The sequence below is a fragment of the Schistocerca nitens genome, chromosome 1 (assembly GCF_023898315.1).
Source record: "Schistocerca nitens isolate TAMUIC-IGC-003100 chromosome 1, iqSchNite1.1, whole genome shotgun sequence".
Classification (NCBI taxonomy): Eukaryota; Metazoa; Arthropoda; class Insecta; order Orthoptera; family Acrididae; genus Schistocerca; species Schistocerca nitens.
The window spans coordinates 1,009,982,245-1,010,002,342 of record NC_064614.1 but is presented as its reverse complement, the minus strand read 5'-3'; the positions used below and the strand labels follow the sequence as shown (position 1 = coordinate 1,010,002,342).

At 43.0% G+C, this 20,098-nt stretch overlaps 1 protein-coding gene across 2 annotated transcripts in view; it reads right to left on the bottom strand.

Annotated features, from left to right (window-relative positions):
• LOC126195604 (lysosomal acid glucosylceramidase-like) overlaps positions 1-20,098 on the bottom strand; it is a 149,290-nt gene that overhangs the window by 51,667 nt on the left and 77,525 nt on the right. For both annotated transcript variants that reach the window (XM_049934232.1, XM_049934239.1), the window contains exon 6: positions 19,728-19,965. In XM_049934232.1, the coding sequence (XP_049790189.1) occupies positions 19,728-19,965 (238 nt within the window). The remainder of the gene's footprint in view (positions 1-19,727; positions 19,966-20,098) is intronic.

The following is a 20,098-nucleotide window of genomic DNA, read 5'->3' as shown; positions in this document are numbered from 1 at the left end:
CTTGGACGGAGCATGAGGTTGTGAGAAACGTCCATCCTTTGAAGAAAAAAGTGGCGGTGGCACTAGATATCGGTTTTGTTTGTGTGTTAGATAGGTGTTGGGGGTAGTATGGGTGCCAGGGGACAACGCCTGAAGTGGAAGAAGTAAGAAGAAAAAATCGGTAGAGCTTTAAGCTAAAAAAAAGTAAAGTGGTCAGCACAGCTGGCTTGCATGCAGGGGGTCCAGGTTAGGTACCTGGCCAGGTCAGACGTTTTATCCGCACGAGGACGGGCTGTTATGCTGTCCTCATCAGCATTATTGACCAAGAAGTCGCTGAAGTGGCGTCAACTGAAAGACTTATACTAGGCGGCCAAACCACCCCAGATGGCGCCTCCCGCTCAATAATGCCTTAGGTCACTTCATTACCGCATTGACTCCTTCCCGCGTCGCTCCGTCGTGACAGCCTCTGGTAACCTTTTCAAGAGATTCCACTAGTTAGATACTGTGACGCTTTTACCTCTTGGGCACCATACCATGAGAACACCAAAAAACGCTTAGCAACACCAGTTTGGGTCTCTCTCTTTCTCCCGCACTGCTTCCTTTACTTCCTTGTCTAGTGGTCATAGTGGTGCAACCAGCACTCATCGATGCTGATTAGGCTTTTGAAGAAGTTATCTGGTAATCGGCTTCACCACTAATAGGTAGCTCTGTACGTCAACATCAACATTATTTTCCACTGCGGCATTGATTTGGCAGCTTTTCGAAAGGCTGTGTACAGCTACAGATCCTAGCGGGCGACGACTTTTTTCGTATTCAAAATATCATGCACCATGTCGCAAACCAAGCCATGACTGATTTTCAGTTTTTCCACTATCACCTCGATTGTATTACGTCGGTCTTGTCTTGCGATCCCGCCTTCTTCAGGGAGAGGGAGTTAGTCTCCCACTTCGTCATTCAGACCTGACGTCCACACTAGAAGCGCCTGCGCCGCCTGAACCCAGTGTCGCTTGATGGCGCGCTGTTGCCGTGCACTTCCAACAACTTACCGTGATGATGATGTTTGGTTTGTGGGGCGCTCAACTGCGCGGTCTTCAGCTCCCGGACAAAGCCCCAATTTTTACACAGTCCAGTCTAGCCACTGTCACGAGTGATGATGATGATGAAATGATAAGGACAACATAAATACCCAGGCCCGAGGCAGAGAAAATCCCCAACCCGGCCAGGAAGCCCGTGATCCAGAGGCAGCAACGCTAGCCACTAGAGCTGCGGACACAACTCAGCGTGGATAGCTGTTGCGATACTCCGCTCAATCAATGGACGGCGGCATTTTGTTTTGGCTTCGCTAGCAGCGTGCTGATGATAGGTATTTCAATGAGCACCATGACTGCATGCAAATAAGCAAGAAATTAATTACGTACTTTTAGTTTGCCGATGTGATTATTAAAAATCTTGCGATTAAACCTTGAAGTCAGCGAGTCAGCGGAAGTTCGTTTCGCTTCTGTGTCTGGAACAAAATACTCCACGAGATAGTCGGTTTCACTGACTGCAGTATGTCACCCAATTAAAAAAAAAATTAAAAAAATGTTCAAATGTGTGTGAAACCTTATGGGACTTGCCAGAATGAGATTTTCACTCTGCAGCGGAGTGTGCGCTGATATGAAACTTCCTGGCGGATTAAAACTGTGTGCCCGACCGAGACTCGAACTCGGAACCTTTGCCTTTCGCGGGCAAGTGCTCCACCAACTGAGCTACCGAAGCACGACTCACGCCCGGTACTCACAGCTTTACTTCTGCCAGTATCTCGTCTCCTACCTTGTTGTTGTTGTTGTGGTCTTCAGTCCTGAGACTGGTTTGACGCAGCTCTCCATGCTACTCTATCCTGTGCAAGTCTCGGTCGGGCACACAGTTTTAATCTGCCAGGAAGTTTCATATCAGCGCACACTCCGCTGCAGAGTGAAAATCTCATTCTGGAAACATCCCCCAGGCTGTGGCTAAGCCATGTCTCCGCAATATCCTTTCTTTCAGGAGTGCTAGTTCTGCAAGGTTCGCAGGAGAGCTTCTGTAAAGTTTGGAAGGTAGGAGACGAGGTACTGGCAGACGTAAAGCTGTGAGTACCGGGCGTGAGTCGTGCTTCGGTAGCTCTGTTGGTAGAGCACTTGCCCGCGAAAGGCAAAGGTTCCGAGTTCGAGTCTCGGTCGGGCACACAGTTTTAATCTGCCAGGAAGTTTCATATCAGCGCACACTCCGCTGCAGAGTGAAAATCTCATTCTGGAAACATCCCCCAGGCTGTGGCTAAGCCATGTCTCCGCAATATCCTGTCTTTCAGGAGTGCTAGTTCTGCAAGGTTCGCAGGAGAGCTTCTGTAAAGTTTGGAAGGTAGGAGACGAGGTACTGGCAGAAGTAAAGCTGTGAGTACCGGGCGTGAGTCGTGCTTCGGTAGCTCAGTTGGTAGAGCACTTGCCCGCGAAAGGCAAAAGGTTCCGATTTCGAGTCTCGGTCGGGCACACAGTTTTAATCTGCCAGGAAGTTTCTTATGGGACGTAACTGCTAAGGTCATCAGTCCCTAAGCTTACACACTACTTATCCTACATTATCCTAAGGACAAACACACCCACCCATGCCCGAGGGAAGACTCGAACCTCCGCCGGGACCAGCCACACCGTCCATGACTGCAGCGCCCCATTCCAATAATAGATAGCTATGTACCTCAACATGTAGAACGTTACAAAGAGCAAGACGCTATGTTTTGACTCTATTCATCGCCTATTTCGGTGGTTGCACGTGACACATTATTAACATGGTCTCGTATCCAGCAGAATACAGTTTCCCTCCTTAGACGCTGTAAGTGTCGGAGGGAGGCCTGCTGGATATAAACACTGGATGCCATGTTATGCTTTCAAAAAGTCACAGATCGAAAAGATCTCTTCTGTTCCAGTCCCGTAAACTTCATTTGGTATGCAGATTTTGATGCCATATACTAGGCAATCACAGAGTAGCTACGGTTGGCTCTTAGGTTAGAAGCATAAGCGTACATTGCCAAAGAATAGCGGTTCTAGCAAAAGGTCTAAAGAAATAACTTATTAAATCAAATCTGGTACAGTCTCCATCTTGTGGTACTGAATAAACTCTAAATTAATTCTGGACTTTTGAAACACGAGAGTGACAATAGATTCCATCCAAGCACAAGATCTGGAATGTGATCACGCCAAGTGTCAATACGTCGGCATTCGCAAGGACCCGAAAGGACTTCTCACTGTGAGAAATTCTCAGATATCATTTGCTTGGATGGAGACTCAAGCAGGTGGTATAATGGTGACTGTGGATCGGTCATGAACACCATGAGGAGTTATCACGGGTTGAGCAATGGCAGCAGCAGAGGCTTCGTATAGTTCTTGTACTGTAGCTACTTTATCTACAACAATCGTCATATACTTGGGCCTTTCTGATATGTACACCTCGCCCACATGATTCAAAAGGGATTGCGCCAAATACTTGTAGAAGTGTAGCAGGCCCATGACGTTGATAAAAGTAAGTGCCACATCGTAATCTGTTTTAAAGTCCGTCAAGTATGGTATCCATATCAGTTTAAAACATTATTGACTCTTTCCCACAAACAAGGGAACTGCGCCTACTCGTCACCACTAATTTCGTCATAATTTAAGGTATATGCAGGTATTGGCCAAAAATGGAAGTGACAGGCAGGCAAGTATTTAGAGAAAACAGCCTTTTTGGCGCGGACCTGGCGAGGAATGAGCCATTTATATTAGCGTAGCTTCCACGCGGCAGAGGCAAGAGTGCAGAGCTCTAATCAGGAGGTCTAGGGTTGGAGTCCATATATAGAGACTGTGTTATTTTTCTTTCTGTTCAATTGTTATGCCATTGATACTGCAAATAAATCGAAATATGAACAAAGTAACCCACTCATATTCAGCACAGTACTCTACAACCATTTCTACAAAATTATTTCCAACGGTCTACGTATGCTACAACAGACTACTGGCTGTTTTGGATTGAAGATTCTAGAAATTGGGGATGAGTGCGCGGAAAAACATAGGAATGTGGTCATTACTTCTTCTAACTCTGAGAAATTTACAACAGCCTTATACAAGTAATTTTTTGACTGATGTGATGAGTCTCTACGTGCAGAAGAACAGATTGATTTTGTTAATTTACTCGGCTGGAACACAAACAAATCCATACTTATTCGACGACATTTTTCAAGACGAAGTAGGATTGCCATCGGACAGTGTTAGTGATGACCCCCTAATGCACTCCGCCGGGGCAGCACTGCGATGGCTGTCTTTATCGTCAGGTCAAGAATTTGATCAAAAAGCTTCAAAACTGCTCTTATCTTATCAAGACAGAAAAAAATTCACATCCTGAGAATACTGCATCGAAATACATTCCTTTTTACACACGAGCTATCCTCGCAATATTTTTCTAAATGTTGCATTTTGCGTAGTTTTCTACCAAACTGTGCTATGAAAACGAGCCCTTTGTGAATGGAAACCAAGTCTGTACTTCTGTATCAACTTTAAGATAACCATGTAATTGTAAAAATGTGGCGTTTATGATGTGTGCAAGATCCGCGAAAATTACAGCTTCCCCTGAATTTGTTATGAAATCACCGCAGCACGTCTACATCATCAACTGTAAAATAACAAAAGTATCTAACTTTATATTCCAAGTTCTCGTGTGCACGTTACAATTCCTTCCTGGAAATTTATTTCCAATACAAAATTCTCCTTTGCCTCTTTCCATGCCTTTTATGAAAATATTAATAAATCGAACACATTCAATATTATTTCGGTTCGTTTGCAGCTTAAGAAAAGTAAAAACTGAAAACAAAAGACTTTCGGCATAAGCCTCGAGTCCATCCCCTCGGATTACCATTCTGTCCTCTCCCCTTGCGCCAACCGCTGCCTGAAATCAACGCTAACATAAATGGTTGATGTGTCACGCGACCCGCACCAGAAATGCTATTTTCTCTAAGCTCTTGGCCGTCTGGAGCTTCCGATTCTGTCGCTTTCATTTCCGACAAAGCCCTGGACGAAATCGGTGATGACGAATAGGCGCGGTTCCCTTTTAAGAACACCAAACAGTTTCATCTTGTTTAATGACTTCGAAGTTGCTGGAGATTAAACCCTACTCTATCATTTTTTAATCCAGCTGTGGCAGGATTAAAGTGAAAGAAGAAACCAGCGAAATAATGCGCGACTAAGTAGCACTGCTTTAGCGTAACTGTCGTGGACAATGTGCTATTCACGACGGCTGTAAAGTGCGCATGAGAATCAATGGCGGGCAACATCGCTGAAATGTATGCTTTGCTGTATGTTCAAAAACCTGTACGAGACTCTCAATTGCTCTACCTTGCAGATAGGCGACAGGTGGTAATAGAACCACACCACAAATTCCGTGCATTAAAATCCCTCAGAGGAAACTTGAGCAGTGATTTATGAAAAGAGTTTGTTGAAAGCTTTATTGTGGTAACTTGATTCGTGGGAAGGATGGGAGAGGGGGAGGGGAAGGAGGGAGGGCGGGAAGACGGGAAGGGGAGGTATAGAGAGCACACGATATGTCATATGTACAGTTATATTCCCGTATGTTGATATGAATGAGAGACGTGGAGCTATGTTCGTCCACGACGAGCATTGCCACACCACTGTTAGCCCTCAGTCCAAGGAAGTCATCGTTTCTTTGAAGGCTGTTGACTAACGGCGCAGTAGTGGCATCGGGACGTGGGCCTACCTGCACCAAGAAACTCGTACACATGAATCCTGAATCAGTTTGGTTACAATGGTGTGTGGGAGCCATCTCTAACTTGGGTAATTTGATTCTTTCTTGTCTTTCGCCTTTTCATACTGTTGAAGTGAAACTTATATCTGGAGGGTTCGTTGATAGGCTAGATGATCCCATCACGAAGACTTGAAAGCGCACGTTGTTTTTTTAACTGGTCTTCTGGTAGGGAAAGAGTAGCATAATGAAATAGCTTGAGACTGCTTCTTTTGTTTGGCGAGAATTCCCTATAGACTTGAAAATTCATGTCATGGTATCTGTGCTGTTCATCTCAGACGCTTTGCCATTGTATACTGACTTCTGCTATGACAAGCAAACTTTATTTTCTCCATTACATGTAAGCACTCTTCTCCACGGCATTTGTACTGCGACTGCTCTTAATTTTACACCTGTTCAGCAATTAAATCCGTGGAAGACCTCTCATACAGATACTGCAGCACTCCCTGTTTCCGTCACGACGCATTGATGCTTACAGTTCGTAATTTGTATTATGTGGGACTAGTAGGTAACGTTTTTGCCTTTGAACTGTGGGATACCAACTACGAGAAAATTTCATAGGGAGTGACGTAATTACGTATTCTTATTTTATTTGCTTACGATACAATCACGAAAGCATTTGTCAATGGGTAACGGGCTTAGACCAGACAGCGGTTATCATCAGACCAAATGCACATTCTGCTAGCGGTATTGTGACCGACCTGTTGCGATGTCAACATAGGTACGTCTAAGTGTGTACGACAGCACATTTTAAGAAGTTCAGTAGTTGCTGTCGACGTTCTCCACCTTACTGAAGGCATTACTTAGCCTTAAGAGAACTTTTGGTGACTGTTCCCTTCCCCAGTAGCATACTTTTTGAAGCAATGTTGACACATAGTATAGAATACTCTCGTTTCTGTGCTTCGCAGTCGGTAAATCGTAAATTTATCATTGTTTGTGGCTACCGTGGAACACAAGTTTCACCTCTTAGCAAATCACTCTGCTCACTTGTATTGCGGATACGCGTAGCGGGACTGATTCAGCCGAAGAGTTAACTGTATACAGAAGCCGTGTTACTGGGTGAACGTATCTGATAAACATTCGCCGTTCAGGATTGCGTAAAGTGTTACATTTGTCAGCAATTCTTCGAATTCATCACGTACCTGATAAGATAATTTGTGTGATCGTTCTGCGTTATCGGTTAATAGTGTGGTACAATTAGAATGCCCTTCAGAAAATGATAAAAAGGGGATCTATGTTCAGCTCCTCGTACGAATAGTCAGATATCGTTCTGCAGATGGCGGCTGTTGTTCATGCGAACAGTCTGTCGTATATCTTTGAAGACTTTTACATGGATGACACTTTTTCTTTGACACGTGAGCATTACTCCTGAGCGATCCCATCAAGAAAAAGAACTTTCAGGATGGTGGAAAACGTAGAAACTGAATCTGTACGTTGCATTAAGAATGAACTCTCACTGCACTATGTAGTATTTGTGCCTGTGCCAGCTAAACGCAGTCTAATGAATTAGAAACAAAGCCGCTACCACGGTGGAGGGGCTGCTTCCTCTGTTATGTTAAACATCTGCTGTTTATCTTCTGTTGATATCTTAAGATTTACTTGACTAGAATGGAACTTTTTAACGAAAGTAACAGAGACCTTTTTACAATACACCGCTACCAATCACGCTGATTTACGAGCACATGGTCACTCCCCTTGCCATGTAGTTGACAAAAATTTCCAACCTTTGGTTATAGATAATCACATAATCTAAAGAAGAAGTGGATGATTAGCTTCTATAGTTTCATTTTTAAGTGATAGAAAATCCTAGTTTTTTGCTTTATGTTATGTAGATGCTTGTTGAAAACCTTAGCACCAGAGTACGGAACTTCTGTTTGAACTTTAGACAAGGAGAAGGTGCACTAAATGAATAGAATTACGGATGTGATGCTTGAAATTCCTCCATAATAGACCCAGGAGTGAAGTGTTTGACCAAGCTGAGTGTTGCTGCTCCTATATTGCTGAATACCGACCGCATTGGGACACTCTCTTTGTGCACTTTTGCAGCCCATACAGTCGTGACGGAGCAGCAGCTCGTGATCTAAGTTTATTTATGCCATTTGTCGTATCGAAGGTTTTTCTCCTTACCTCCTTTCATTCACTTTGTATAGCATTTACAAAATCTTCGTCTCAGTGATAGTACCCTGTTGGTGACTTTTGACATGATGTCTCTATTCAGTAGGGTACCCGTAAAGGTATCCGTGCAATGATAAACAAGAAATACGAGACAAATCGTAAACTCGTCGCGTATCTGTCCACCTCAGCTAATTTCCAATTCCACGGAAATTATTGCGAAAAGACGGACGGCGTCGCAATGGAGTGTCCGCTGTCGCCTGTTGAGGCGAATTTGTTTATGGAAGATTTCGAGGAGAAAGGCTTGGAGCAATTCCAAATAAAACCAACCTGTTTTTATCGTTATGGGGCTGACACTTCTTCATTTGCCTACATCGGCGGGACAGCTTAGGTGAATTTCTCCATCTCCTCAATTCGCTTCATCCCAAGATACAGTTTACAACGGAGGTGGTGTAGGAGGGCTTCTGCCCGGTCCGTGACACTCTGGTGAAACGGAAAGCAGATGGCAAGCTGGGACGTAGTGTGTACAGAAAGCCTGCACACACCGATCTATACCAACGCTCCTCCAGTAGTCACGACGACTCTCAGCGTGAAGGCGTTTTGCGCACACTTGTTTAAAGAGTGCGATAGATCTGCGACCAAGGCAGTCTGAAGCACCTGGAGACAATTTTCGGAAGGAATGAATACTCAAGAAACAGATATGGCGTGCATTTAGGGCTGTACCTAGACAACAGCAGGCAAAAAAGGAGGAGCACGAATCCCGCTTGTCGGTAGTACCTTCGGTAAAGTAATCAGAATCTTGGAGCGACACATTGGCAGATCTGTATTTCGCTCGCACTCTAAGAACTCGACGCTTCTAGGTTCACTGAAGGACGATCTAGACCCTCGTAAATCAGGGGCCTAGCAAATTCTCTGCCTTTGCGGCAAGGAATACACCATAGAAGTTGTACGCAATAAGAGAGGAGTGTGAGGGCGCAGCCCGAAACGGTTGAACGCCAAAACTTTGAAAAACAGACGCAGCCGTGCGCGTGTGTCCTTTTGCGACGATGAAAGAAGGCGTGACAGCTGTAGGGTCGTGCCGGCCGTGCTGGTTATCGCTGAAACAACAGTTCCATTCGCCCGCATCTCGTGGTCGTGCGGTAGCGTTCTCGCTTCCCACGCCCGGGTTCCCGGGTTCGATTCCCGGCGGGGTCAGGGATTTTCTCTGCCTCGTGACGGCTGGGTGTTGTGTGATGTCCTTAGGTTAGTTAGGTTTAAGCAGTTCTAAGTTCTAGGGGACTGATGACCTTAGATGTTAAGTCCCATAGTGCTCAGAGCCATTTTTTTTGAACAGTTCCATTCTAGTCAAGTAAATCTTAAGATATCAACAGAAGATAAACAGCAGCTGTTTAACATAACAGAGGAAGCAGCTTTTTTTCAACGCCTATGTAACCTGTGTATTCAAACCACTCAAAACAACAGTTTCTAAAAACCGATTTTCAGTTTTTTATTCCTATTATTTCCTGGAATAAACGTAGAAATCGAACAAAAATTCAAAATTTTTGATTCCCTCAGTTTCAAGACATATAGTCAAAACATTAAATTAAATAGGCAAATAAAAAAACTTAGTTTGTCAACCATTCTCATATTTTCTCTAAAAGTGACAAGTGGCTGAATACTACAAAATAACAAAAAAACGCCAGTATTCTCCTACTGATTCTAATTTTTAGAAACACTGCTCAAAATCATGTTTTAATCAAGGATCACGCCACTATTTGGGCATTATAAATAGTCAGTGCTAAAGGGTGAAAACTGATGTTGATGAACTCTATTTTTCATGTTAATTTGGCAGTTTTCAAAAGCTACAAGCAGATAAAGGCATATTATTAGACACATCAGGCGATGAGCTACTTTCTATTTTTATTTGAAACTATGAAATAATTGTTAAGTATTAAGTTTCTTGCCTAAATGATATCATAAATTTATTTTGGCTCCTTCCGTAATCTTTTAAAGCAATGAGGCGTTCTACCTCACTGATACAGGACTTCGTAAAATAGGAGTGCATCCAGCCTCGAGATGGAGCCATTCTGTAATACAACTAACGTCCGACGACAACAGCGAGAAACTACCGTACGGACCAGATAGGGCGAATCCCACAGACTGCATGTACACGCTACAGTCCAATAGGACCTCCAAATGGTAATAGATACATTTTGTCTCAGCAATGCTGCACCAGTTTGTATGGCATGTGTTTGTTGCTCGTTTCTAACGGCATTGTTGTTAAAATAGCGCTGATCCCTTCTCCCATTTTTTTTAGTAACGCAATATTTCTAAGCAATGGAAACTTTACGAATAAAACTACTCGTTCTTTAAATAAGAGTTTTGTAAATACAAAAAACTATTGCCATTGCAGCTATGACTCACCTATTACAACCGATACCAAAGAAACACCCAAAAATACCGGTTATCCAGAACTAAAATACCGGTATCTGTTTTAACCGGTCGGTTTCTCCCATCCCTGGTCTGCACTCAGCAGTGTTCCATGAAAGGGTCTTAGCGGTCGCATGTTGATTTAGTGTATTAATTCAGTATGTTTAATTCTATTACCATTCGATTTTTTAACATAAAATAGCTTTAAGTAACTGTAAAAGTGACAACTTAAATTTTTGAGTAAACCAATCAACTCAGCAAAAAACTGTGAGAATTTCCACCTAGTTTGACATATTGTACATTTGTCAGAGTAAGATAAATGATTGCTGAGAATGTATTGCTATGCGACTTTTCATAACGGTGGTACGAGAGCATGAAAGGACTGTGACCATTATGGACTTGGTCATTCGTGTGCGAGAGCTGGAGCAGTACAGACGTGTATATCCATGAGCGTCGATTTAGTCGTGTTTCTGTAGTGTTCATAAATCTTCTAAGAACGTTTGTGGACTTCCCAAATTCGCGTGCGTCACTGGCTAACACCTAGAAAAACTGCGAGCATATAGTCGTGTGGACACGCAAAATGAAAAAGTTTCGACTCAGAAACGTTTCCGCGAATGTGCAATCGTTTTGAACTTGTGTTTAACACTGATTAGGTAGTGACAAACTTTCAGTCTGACCGCACATAGCTGTAATTAGTACAATTTTGAGTGGTTTACCGGAATTACTCATTGTTTGACGAAGTGTACTGCTTTGGTTTATTCATTAAGAAGTTTTACTTACTTCGTTACATTGATTCGGCTAAGAAAAGTAATCAGTACACTTTGTTTATATTTATATCAAAACTTTAGTGAGCTGTGAAGATTATTTTTCACCGCATATCAAAATCCAGACGATATTTTATTAATTTATTAAATAATAGTGTGAATAATTATCAGAGTATTGCGATAAGTTCTAGGTTATCTCCTAGACGTTAAACGTAACCAGATAACTAAAAGCAACCTCGCATTCTGAAACCAAGTAGCTGTCTAACCAGTATTTATTCTATTTTATCATCACTATTATTATAATAATTATTTGTTCTACATTGTGGCCACTCGTATTACAGATTACAATAAAACCAAAATACTTAGGCAGTTTTCCTTCTTCTGGGATTACACGATTAAAGAGGCTACTGAAAGTAGTGTCCAAGATGGCCTTATTAACAAAGATAGCGGTGTACAGCTGAATCAGGCGTGAACCTTGCACCTGATGCCCGTATCCGAGGGCCATAACGCGTGGACTGGGGAGCGTGTGTAGCCACGCCCACTTCTGTCACGACCCACCACGACGGCTGCACGGAGTGACAGAATGGGTTGCGTCAAACGTACACAGGACGCCGACCCGAGCGGAGCAGTAGCCATCAGGGACCACATGAAGATGGCAACCAGTCTGTTTGCTAAGATGTCGTACAGAACTTACGAGATGACCTGGGTGGGCACCTAAGTATTCTACAAAATAAATCCGTAAGCTAACAGGGAACGAAGAAACCCACTTACAAACAGCGAGAGGCGTTTCTAAGGAAGAAACATATTGGAAGCTCCTTTATTAGATTATCTGCATGTTGTCTCCATTTTGTTATCTAGCTGGACCACAAGGAATTTTGTGCACAATGCTTCATTTAGCAGTGCGGTGATTGACTACGTCTGGAGCCAACACATCACATTTCCGTGTGTGGAATTGCATGTGTAATGGTTCTTTATTTACATGACAATTATGGCACTCCAACCCCAGTTCTCGACACCAGTAATATCGTAATACTTTTCTGCGAAGTAACAGACATATTTTTGTGACATTATTCACATTTGGTTTTATTAATGTATAGGTACTCCGATGTATCGATATATTACAGTGATATGGTTCTTGTGTGTACTCATTTCTGTGAGACTGTCATAATCTTTGACATACTTGTAACCGTTTTGGCGCGAATGCGCACAGGCCAGTCTTTGTTTCACTTTGCAGAAGTTAAGTTGTTATTTCGCTTTGTAAAAGAACAGTCAAGTCTTGTGTTTGGTTAAAGTGGAAATTAAATATATGAAAATTGATACAAACCTGTTTTCTTGATGATGTGACAATTAAGAAGTATATGTGAATTTACAAGAAGTTTAATAAAAATGTGGATCGTGAACACCAAGTCAAAAATTATTTCTACCATACCAGTGTTCTGATCTGGGATTGTTTGATCATTAAGAATTTCCTGAAAAACGCATTTGTTAGGTCTTCAAATATTGCTAAAATACAGATGTGGACCTTCTAGCATTCAAAGTGGAATCACCCTAGAATCAACAAGATGAGCCATAACAACTTCGACGAAATCTACGTGGGAATCCATTCAAGATAAGTGCCCAAATTAATGGCTTTTTTTTACAGTGACTTGCCCAAATTAATGGCTTTTTTTACAGTGACTTCATTATTTCCATTCTGACGATACCATCCACAGTCAATAGCTTTGTTGTTGCCCGATAAAGCGAACATATGCTGCGTGAGCAACATTATTAATCTGATTTCTAACGTACTTTGCAAGTGGTGGTATTGTTAGACATGGTACGATTCTTTGTGAGATTAAAACTTGAAATGAACCAGTTGTGGGCCTATCTAGCTAAAATCTAAGTCCTGTCTTCTAAAGTTAAGGCCGCTGATTTAAAGTTGTCATCGGTAACCCTTGTTTCCAGAATGAGATTTTCACTCTGCAGCGGAGTGTGCGCTGATATGAAACTTCCTGGCAGATTAAAACTGTGTGCCCGACCGAGACTCGAACTCGGGACCTTTGCCTTTCGCGGGCAAGTGCTCTACCATCTGAGCTACCGAAGCACGACTCACGCCCGGTCCTCACAGCTTTACTTCTGCCAGTATCTCGTCTCCTACCTTGTTGTGGTTGTTGTTGTTGTGGTCTTCAGTCCTGAGACTGGTTTGACGCAGCTCTCCATGCTACTCTATCCTGTGCAAGCTTCTTCACCTCCCAGTACCTACTTCAAACTACATCCTTCTGAATCTGTTTAGTGTATTCATCTCTTGGTCTCCCTCTACGATTTTTACTCTCCAAGCTTCCCTCCAATACTAAATTGGTGATCCCTCGATGCCTCAGAAAGTGTTCTACCAACCGGGCCCTTCTTCTAGTCAAGTTGTGCCACAAACTCCTCTTCTCCCCAATCCTATTCAATACCTCCTCATTAGTTATATGATCTACCCATCTAATCTTCAGCAAAAACCTTATAGTTTCAAAATCTTCCTTTAAAATCAGTGGAGGATTATTCATTTAGTTTAAGTATGTGTAAGAATGGACAGAGTGTCCCTCATCGTGGTACCCCTTTAGACTTGTTTTCCCAGTCTGATGTTGGGTTCATTCTTCTGACACTAAAGATGTGACCCTCTCCTATATGCAGACTCCATGCAAGAGGGGTGTCATTCAAGTCATAATTTTTCAATATGCCAAGTGGAATTTTGTCGCCCAACATAAGTCACAGAACATAATAATACGATAATTCTTCTTTTCTAACTCTGCCAGAATTTAAGTTATTAAGTCCTGTACGGTTTCATTGAGGAGACTCCAAAAGATCAAACAGAGAGGAAGTTAGCTAGAGCTGCTAACAAAATAGAGTCGATATTCTCTCACAGGTCATTCCCTCTATAACTATGGAAAGTCTGGAACGAGTGAAATAGACTGTACTTAGCTGTGGCTTGATTATTTCAGTTTTGCAGGTGGGCGTTGCAACAGTATATTTTAGTATGTCAGGAATTATGCTTTGGACCACTGGTTAGAAACATAGCTTCAGTCAACACAAGATTTTAATATTTTTCAAGAAACACCAGCGGAGGTACTACTTTTTGATGACCTGAATCTCCGTAGGGGCCGTCTTTCGGAAATTGATAGGCTTATCTCATGGCGGTGCAGGCAGTGTCCACCCAAATCAATATAATACACTTATGTTCCGCTGTTTATTGATAGGTGCCACCTTCGTTGCTAACGTGAGTAGACAATTACCGAGTCTAGCGGCTAATGGTTTCAGTGTCACCATTTTCGCCATAGTTGACCACTAGGAACTCTATCTCCTTCACATCACTATTTTGTTGTTGGTTTCTTATTCAATAAAGTTTCAAATTGTTTTTGTTTTATTATTTCATTTTTTGTGCATAGTTCATGTGTTTCACATTTTGAAAGTAGACTGAAGGACTTTTTTAGGAGTAATGGAATTTCAGATCTTGACTTGAGATAGTCCTCTGAATTACGAAGTGCTCTCTCTTTATAGCACTAGCTACCTTAATCCCAGAAGTTATTCATCGTTGGTTCCTACTTTTATCTGATTTTAATCTTTCATGTTTTAGAAGAAAACAAGTCAAAGTGCTGCAGGAACGTATTAAGAAAAAGTTAAATTTTAAGTCTACTCTGCCTATTTCATAAATAATTTCCAAATGTTCTTCCCATAATTCTTCTGTAACCACTGTGAGCGAGACATTATTTATGATTCTGTGATACAATGCTTACTTCTATGACCTGAACCTGAAGCTAATTCGTCAGCATGTTTTTTTTGTTAATATTAGGCCATCATGGTAAGACAGATGTAGAAACTGTTACTACTGAATATTGATTTTAAATCTAAATTACTGAAGGTTCCAAGCCACAAAAACAAAGTGTCAATGGATGTTGCTCTTCGTACTCGTTGGGAATGTTATTGTGTGAAATAAGCCCAAGTTGGACATCAACTGCTCCACTATAGCTCTGATATTCATTACTTATACGTACTTTATATATTGACTTATCATCCGTTCGTTTTTAAACTTATTTGGGTATAAAACGCAATAAATTCCTGTTGAATATGGATTAATAAAGGAGTAATTTTATGGCGCGCTTCGAAGAACAACTTGCAATAATTCTTTTTAAATCCAACGCCATACTTTCTTCGTACAGTCCACTTTTTTCGAAAACCAGTCGTTCTGATTTTAATCTCGTCCATGTAAGAGATTGTGCGGCAGTTATACGCTGAAGTGCTTCTAAGTGTCCTGCTTAAATCTCTCTTAAAAGTAGATTTTAATATTTATGTTTTCCTCTTGATGTCTTCTGCTTCTGCGCCTGGTTGATCAGCGAATGATTGTAAACATGACCACAGTGTTGGTAGCTTTCCTGGGGACTTAACTGTGAAATTCATTGCAGCTTCACGTAGGTGGCCCGAATAAAGCAGTTTCGATAACTACGAACTAAACACAAATCTTAACAATACGTAACGGCTGGTCCTCTTACTGAAGAACGTTTTCTGAAACACAATGGTGCTTGTTCTGTGAGTTCGTGTATAAGGACAGGCTAATCATCTGAAAAACTAAATTCTAAGGATCCAATAAACGGCATGCTATCTCATTCGAAAACCTCCGGCAGAAGTGAACGTGTACTGATAGGTATGAAACATTAATTCCTGTATAAGTGAAAATTTGTGAAGACAACGACTAAGGGCTTTTCTTTACATTTCTTTGACAAGACAAAATGTTACCTCAATTTTACATTGCGGTTTTATATTACTTTTTTGTACTTTCATGTAAGCAATTTTTTCTTGAACTCGAACTAGTTTTGTATAGTTTTCTAATGGATTTGCTGATTAGTTTACGTAGGCAAGAAATTTCGGAAACAATTTCCGGGTCAGCTTTATTACTTGCTGTCCATCAACTTCTTTTGAAGCAAGAACACAAAAGTCTGTATTCTTTCACCATTTTATAAAGGTTTATGTCATTTCAAGAAGGAACTATGTTGGCCATTAACATCTTAATTGACACTTATTCATTAAACTTAAGATTTAAAATTTGATAATACGGAAACGAGCTGTTTTATGCCTAGTATACTAAAAATCAGCATTGTCACACACACATTTTCCCTTTAGAAACCATTGTCAATGTGTATTCAAGATATCTAGAATAATTACAAAGCGTGAAAACTTCGAGTAGTTATCCAAGATGCCTGCAGTACCATTTCGCAATTCTATTGTCTTAACGAGCGAGGGGGGGTAAGCATTTCCTCCACATACATTTACCTCCGGATAGAGTCATATAATAGACTACCAAGCATAGACTGTCGTAGATTCTTGTGATATTGTACCTCGCTCTACTATCCTAAAATTTTTGATAGTTAATTTGATTCTACTGTAGTTGGATATTTCAGTTTATATACACTGAAGAGCCTGCCTAATATCGTGTAGGGTGCCCGGAGCAAGCAGAAGTGCCGCAACACGACATGGCATGGACTTGACTAATGTCTGAAGTAGTGCTGGAAGGAGCGGACACCATGAATCCTGCAGCGCAGTCCATAAATCCGTAAGAGTACAAGGGGGTGGAGATCTCTTCTGAACAGCACTTTGCAACGCACCCCAGATATGCTCAATAATGTTCATGTCTGGGGAGTCTGGTGGCCAGCGGAATTGTTTACTCTCAGAAGAGTGTTCCTGGGCCCACTGTGTTGCAATTCTGAAAGTGGAGGGTGTCGCATTGTCCTGCTGGAATTGCCTAAATGCGTCGGAATGCACAATGGAGATGAATGGATGAGCGTGATAAGACAGTATGCTTACGTACGTGTCACAAGTCAGAGTCGTATCTAGACGTATCAAGGGTCCCATATAATACAACTTCACATGCCCCACGCCATTACAGAGCCTCACCAGTTTGAACAGTTCCCTGCTGACATGCAGGGTCATGGAGTCATGAGGTTGTCTCCTTGCCCGTACACGTCCATTGGATCGATACAATTTGAAACGAGACTCGTCCGACCAGGAAACATGTTTCCAGTTATCAATAGTCCAATGTTGGTGTTGACGGGTCCAGGCGAGGCATAAAGCTTTGTGTAGTGCAGTCATGAAGGATACACAAGTGGGTCGTAAGGGAAAACGCCCACTTCATTGCTATCTCGGAGATACTGTGTCTCATCGCTCGGGCGCCGACTATAACACCACGTTAAATCTTGATAACCTGCATTGAAGCAGCAGTAACCGATCTAACAACTGCGCCAGAAACTTGTTGTCTTATGTAAGAGTTGCCGACTGCAGCGCTCAATAATGTTCATGTCTGAGGAGTCTGGTGGCCACCGGTAGTGTTCAAATGAAGAAAGGTGTTCCTGGGGCCACTCTGTAGCAATTCTGCACATGTGGGGTGTCTCATTGTCCTGCTGGAATTTCCCAAGTGCGTCGGAATGCACAATGATGAAGGTGGTCAGAGAGGATGCTTACGCAAGTGTTACCTGTCAGAGTCGTATCTAGATGCATCAGGGGTCACTCTAACTGCACATGCCCCACATCATTACAGAGGCTCCACCAGCATTAACAGTCCCCTACTGACATGCAGGATCCATGGATTCATGAGGTTGTCTCCACACCCGTACACGTCCATCCGCTCGATACAATTTGGAACGAGACTCGTCCGACCAGGTAACATGTTTGTGTTGTGCAGTCATCAAGGGTACAAGAGTGAGCCTTCGGTTCCGAAAGCCTATATCAATGATGTTTCGTTGAATGGTTCGCACGCCGACACTTGTTGATGGCCCACCACTGCAATCTGCAACAATTTGCGGAAGGGTTGCACTTCCGTCACGTTGAACGATTTTCTTCAGTCATCGTTGTTCCCGTTCTTGCAGGATCTTTTTCCGGCCGGGTATTTGATGTTTTACGGATTCCTGGCATTCACGGTACACTCGCGAAATGGTCGTACGGGAAAATCCCCACTTCGTCGCTACTGAGATGCTGTGTGCCATTGCTCGTGCGCTGACTGTAACACCACGTCCAAACTCAGTTAAATCTTGATAACCTGCCATTGTAGCAGCGGTAACCGATCTAATAAATGCGCTAGACACTTGTTGTGTTTTCTAGGTATCGTATAGGAGTTGCCGTATTGTGCCTGTTTACATATCTCTGAATTTGGATACGCATGCCTATATCGGTTTCTTTAGCGCTTCAGAGTAACTTGACAGATATATTTAATTCCCAAATAACGGCGCAATAAGCACCTAGTCGTCAAGGAAGTCTAGTTTTATTTTCTAAGTTTAATGGCTCACGATTTTTTTCACTATTATTTGTGTCAGGTTCTGTTGAGCTCTTCGTGTCCAGTAATATAAGAGTACTTCGAATTTAATGAGAAAGATAATTTCTTATCTATTGTTGAGACGACTTCAGCAAATGACTTTCATTCATTCACATATCGTGTTCTATAAATCCTGTCTTGAAGGACAGTAGTCATGGACAGAGAAAGATTCAAGCTAAACACTGATGGAAACTGAGAGTCTTACATCATTAACGTCTTGACCGAGCGATAGCAAACGTATTGCATCGTGGAGGAGTACGCCTCGGTGGGACTCCCCATCTGGGTGCTAACGGCGCAGAACGAGCCGACGGACGGCAACTCGGACTTCTGGTTCAACTGCATGGGCTGGTCGGCGACGGAACAGCGAGACTGCACCTGGGGCCCACGCAACAACCATCTGCACGAGCAGTTCGACGACGTTTGCAGCAGCATGGACTATCAGCTCGGAGACCATGGCTGCGGTTACTCTTGACGCTGCATCACAGACAGGAGCGCCTGCGATGGTATACTCAACGACGAAACTGGATGCACGAATGGAAAAACGTCATTTGTTCGGATGAATCCGGGTTCTGTTTACAGCATCATGATGGTCGCACCCGTGTTTGGTGACATCGTGGTGAACGCACATTGGAAGCGTGTATTCGTCATCGCCATACTGGCGTATCACCCGGCGTGATGATATGGGGTGCCATTGGTTACACGTCTCGGTCACCTCTTGTTCGCAGTGACGGCACTTTGAACAGTGGACGTTACATTTTAGATGTGTTACGACCCTCTATTCGATCCCTGCCAAACCCTACATTCAGCATGATAATGCACGACCGCATGTTGCAGGTCCTGTACGGGCCTTTCTGGATACAGAAAATGTTCGACTGCTGCCCTGGCCAGCACATTCTCCAAATCTCTCACCAATTGAAAACGTCTGGTCAATGGTGGCCGAGCAACTGGCTCGTCACAATACGCCAGTCACTACTCTTGATGAACTGTGTTATCGTGTTGAAGCTGCATGGGCAGCTGTACCTGTACACGCCATCCAAGCTCTGTTTGACTCAATGCCGAGGCGTATCAAGGCCGTTATTACGGCCAGAGGTGGTTGTTCTGGGTACTGATTTCTCAGGATCAATGCACCCAAATTGCGTGAAAATGTAACCACCTGTCAGCTCTAGTAGAATATATTTGTCCAATGAATACCCGTTTATCATATGCATTTCCGCTTGGTGTAGCAATTTTAATGGCCAGTAGTGTATTTTAATGTCAGGAAGCTTCAAGAATGTCCTTAAACGCACTCGCCGCGTGCTTACTGGATGCTATCACGGAGGAACTCCCTTTGAGAAGGGGTCAGATGTACGGACCTGCTGCGGCCAGCGGTCGAGCATGGAGCGCTGGTCGTCGATGACGAGGACGTCGGGCGGCGACTGCGCGACGGCGGCCTGCAGCGTGGGCCCCAGGTGCTGCGCCACCCAGTCTCGCTGTTCCGTCGCCGACCAGCCCATGCAGTTGAACCAGAAGTCCGAGTTGCCGTCCGTCGGCTCGTTCTGCGCCGATAGCACCCAGATGGGGAGCCCCACCGAGGCGTACTCCTCCACGAACCTGCGCACCAAAGGACCGATCATCGCTAGCGACAGTTTTCCCACAATATTGCCAGTATAGTAGACGTGAGAGAGCTGTTCGCTAGTATAGAGAGGCTAGGCATGTTTATCGTAACACATTTTTTTAATTGAAT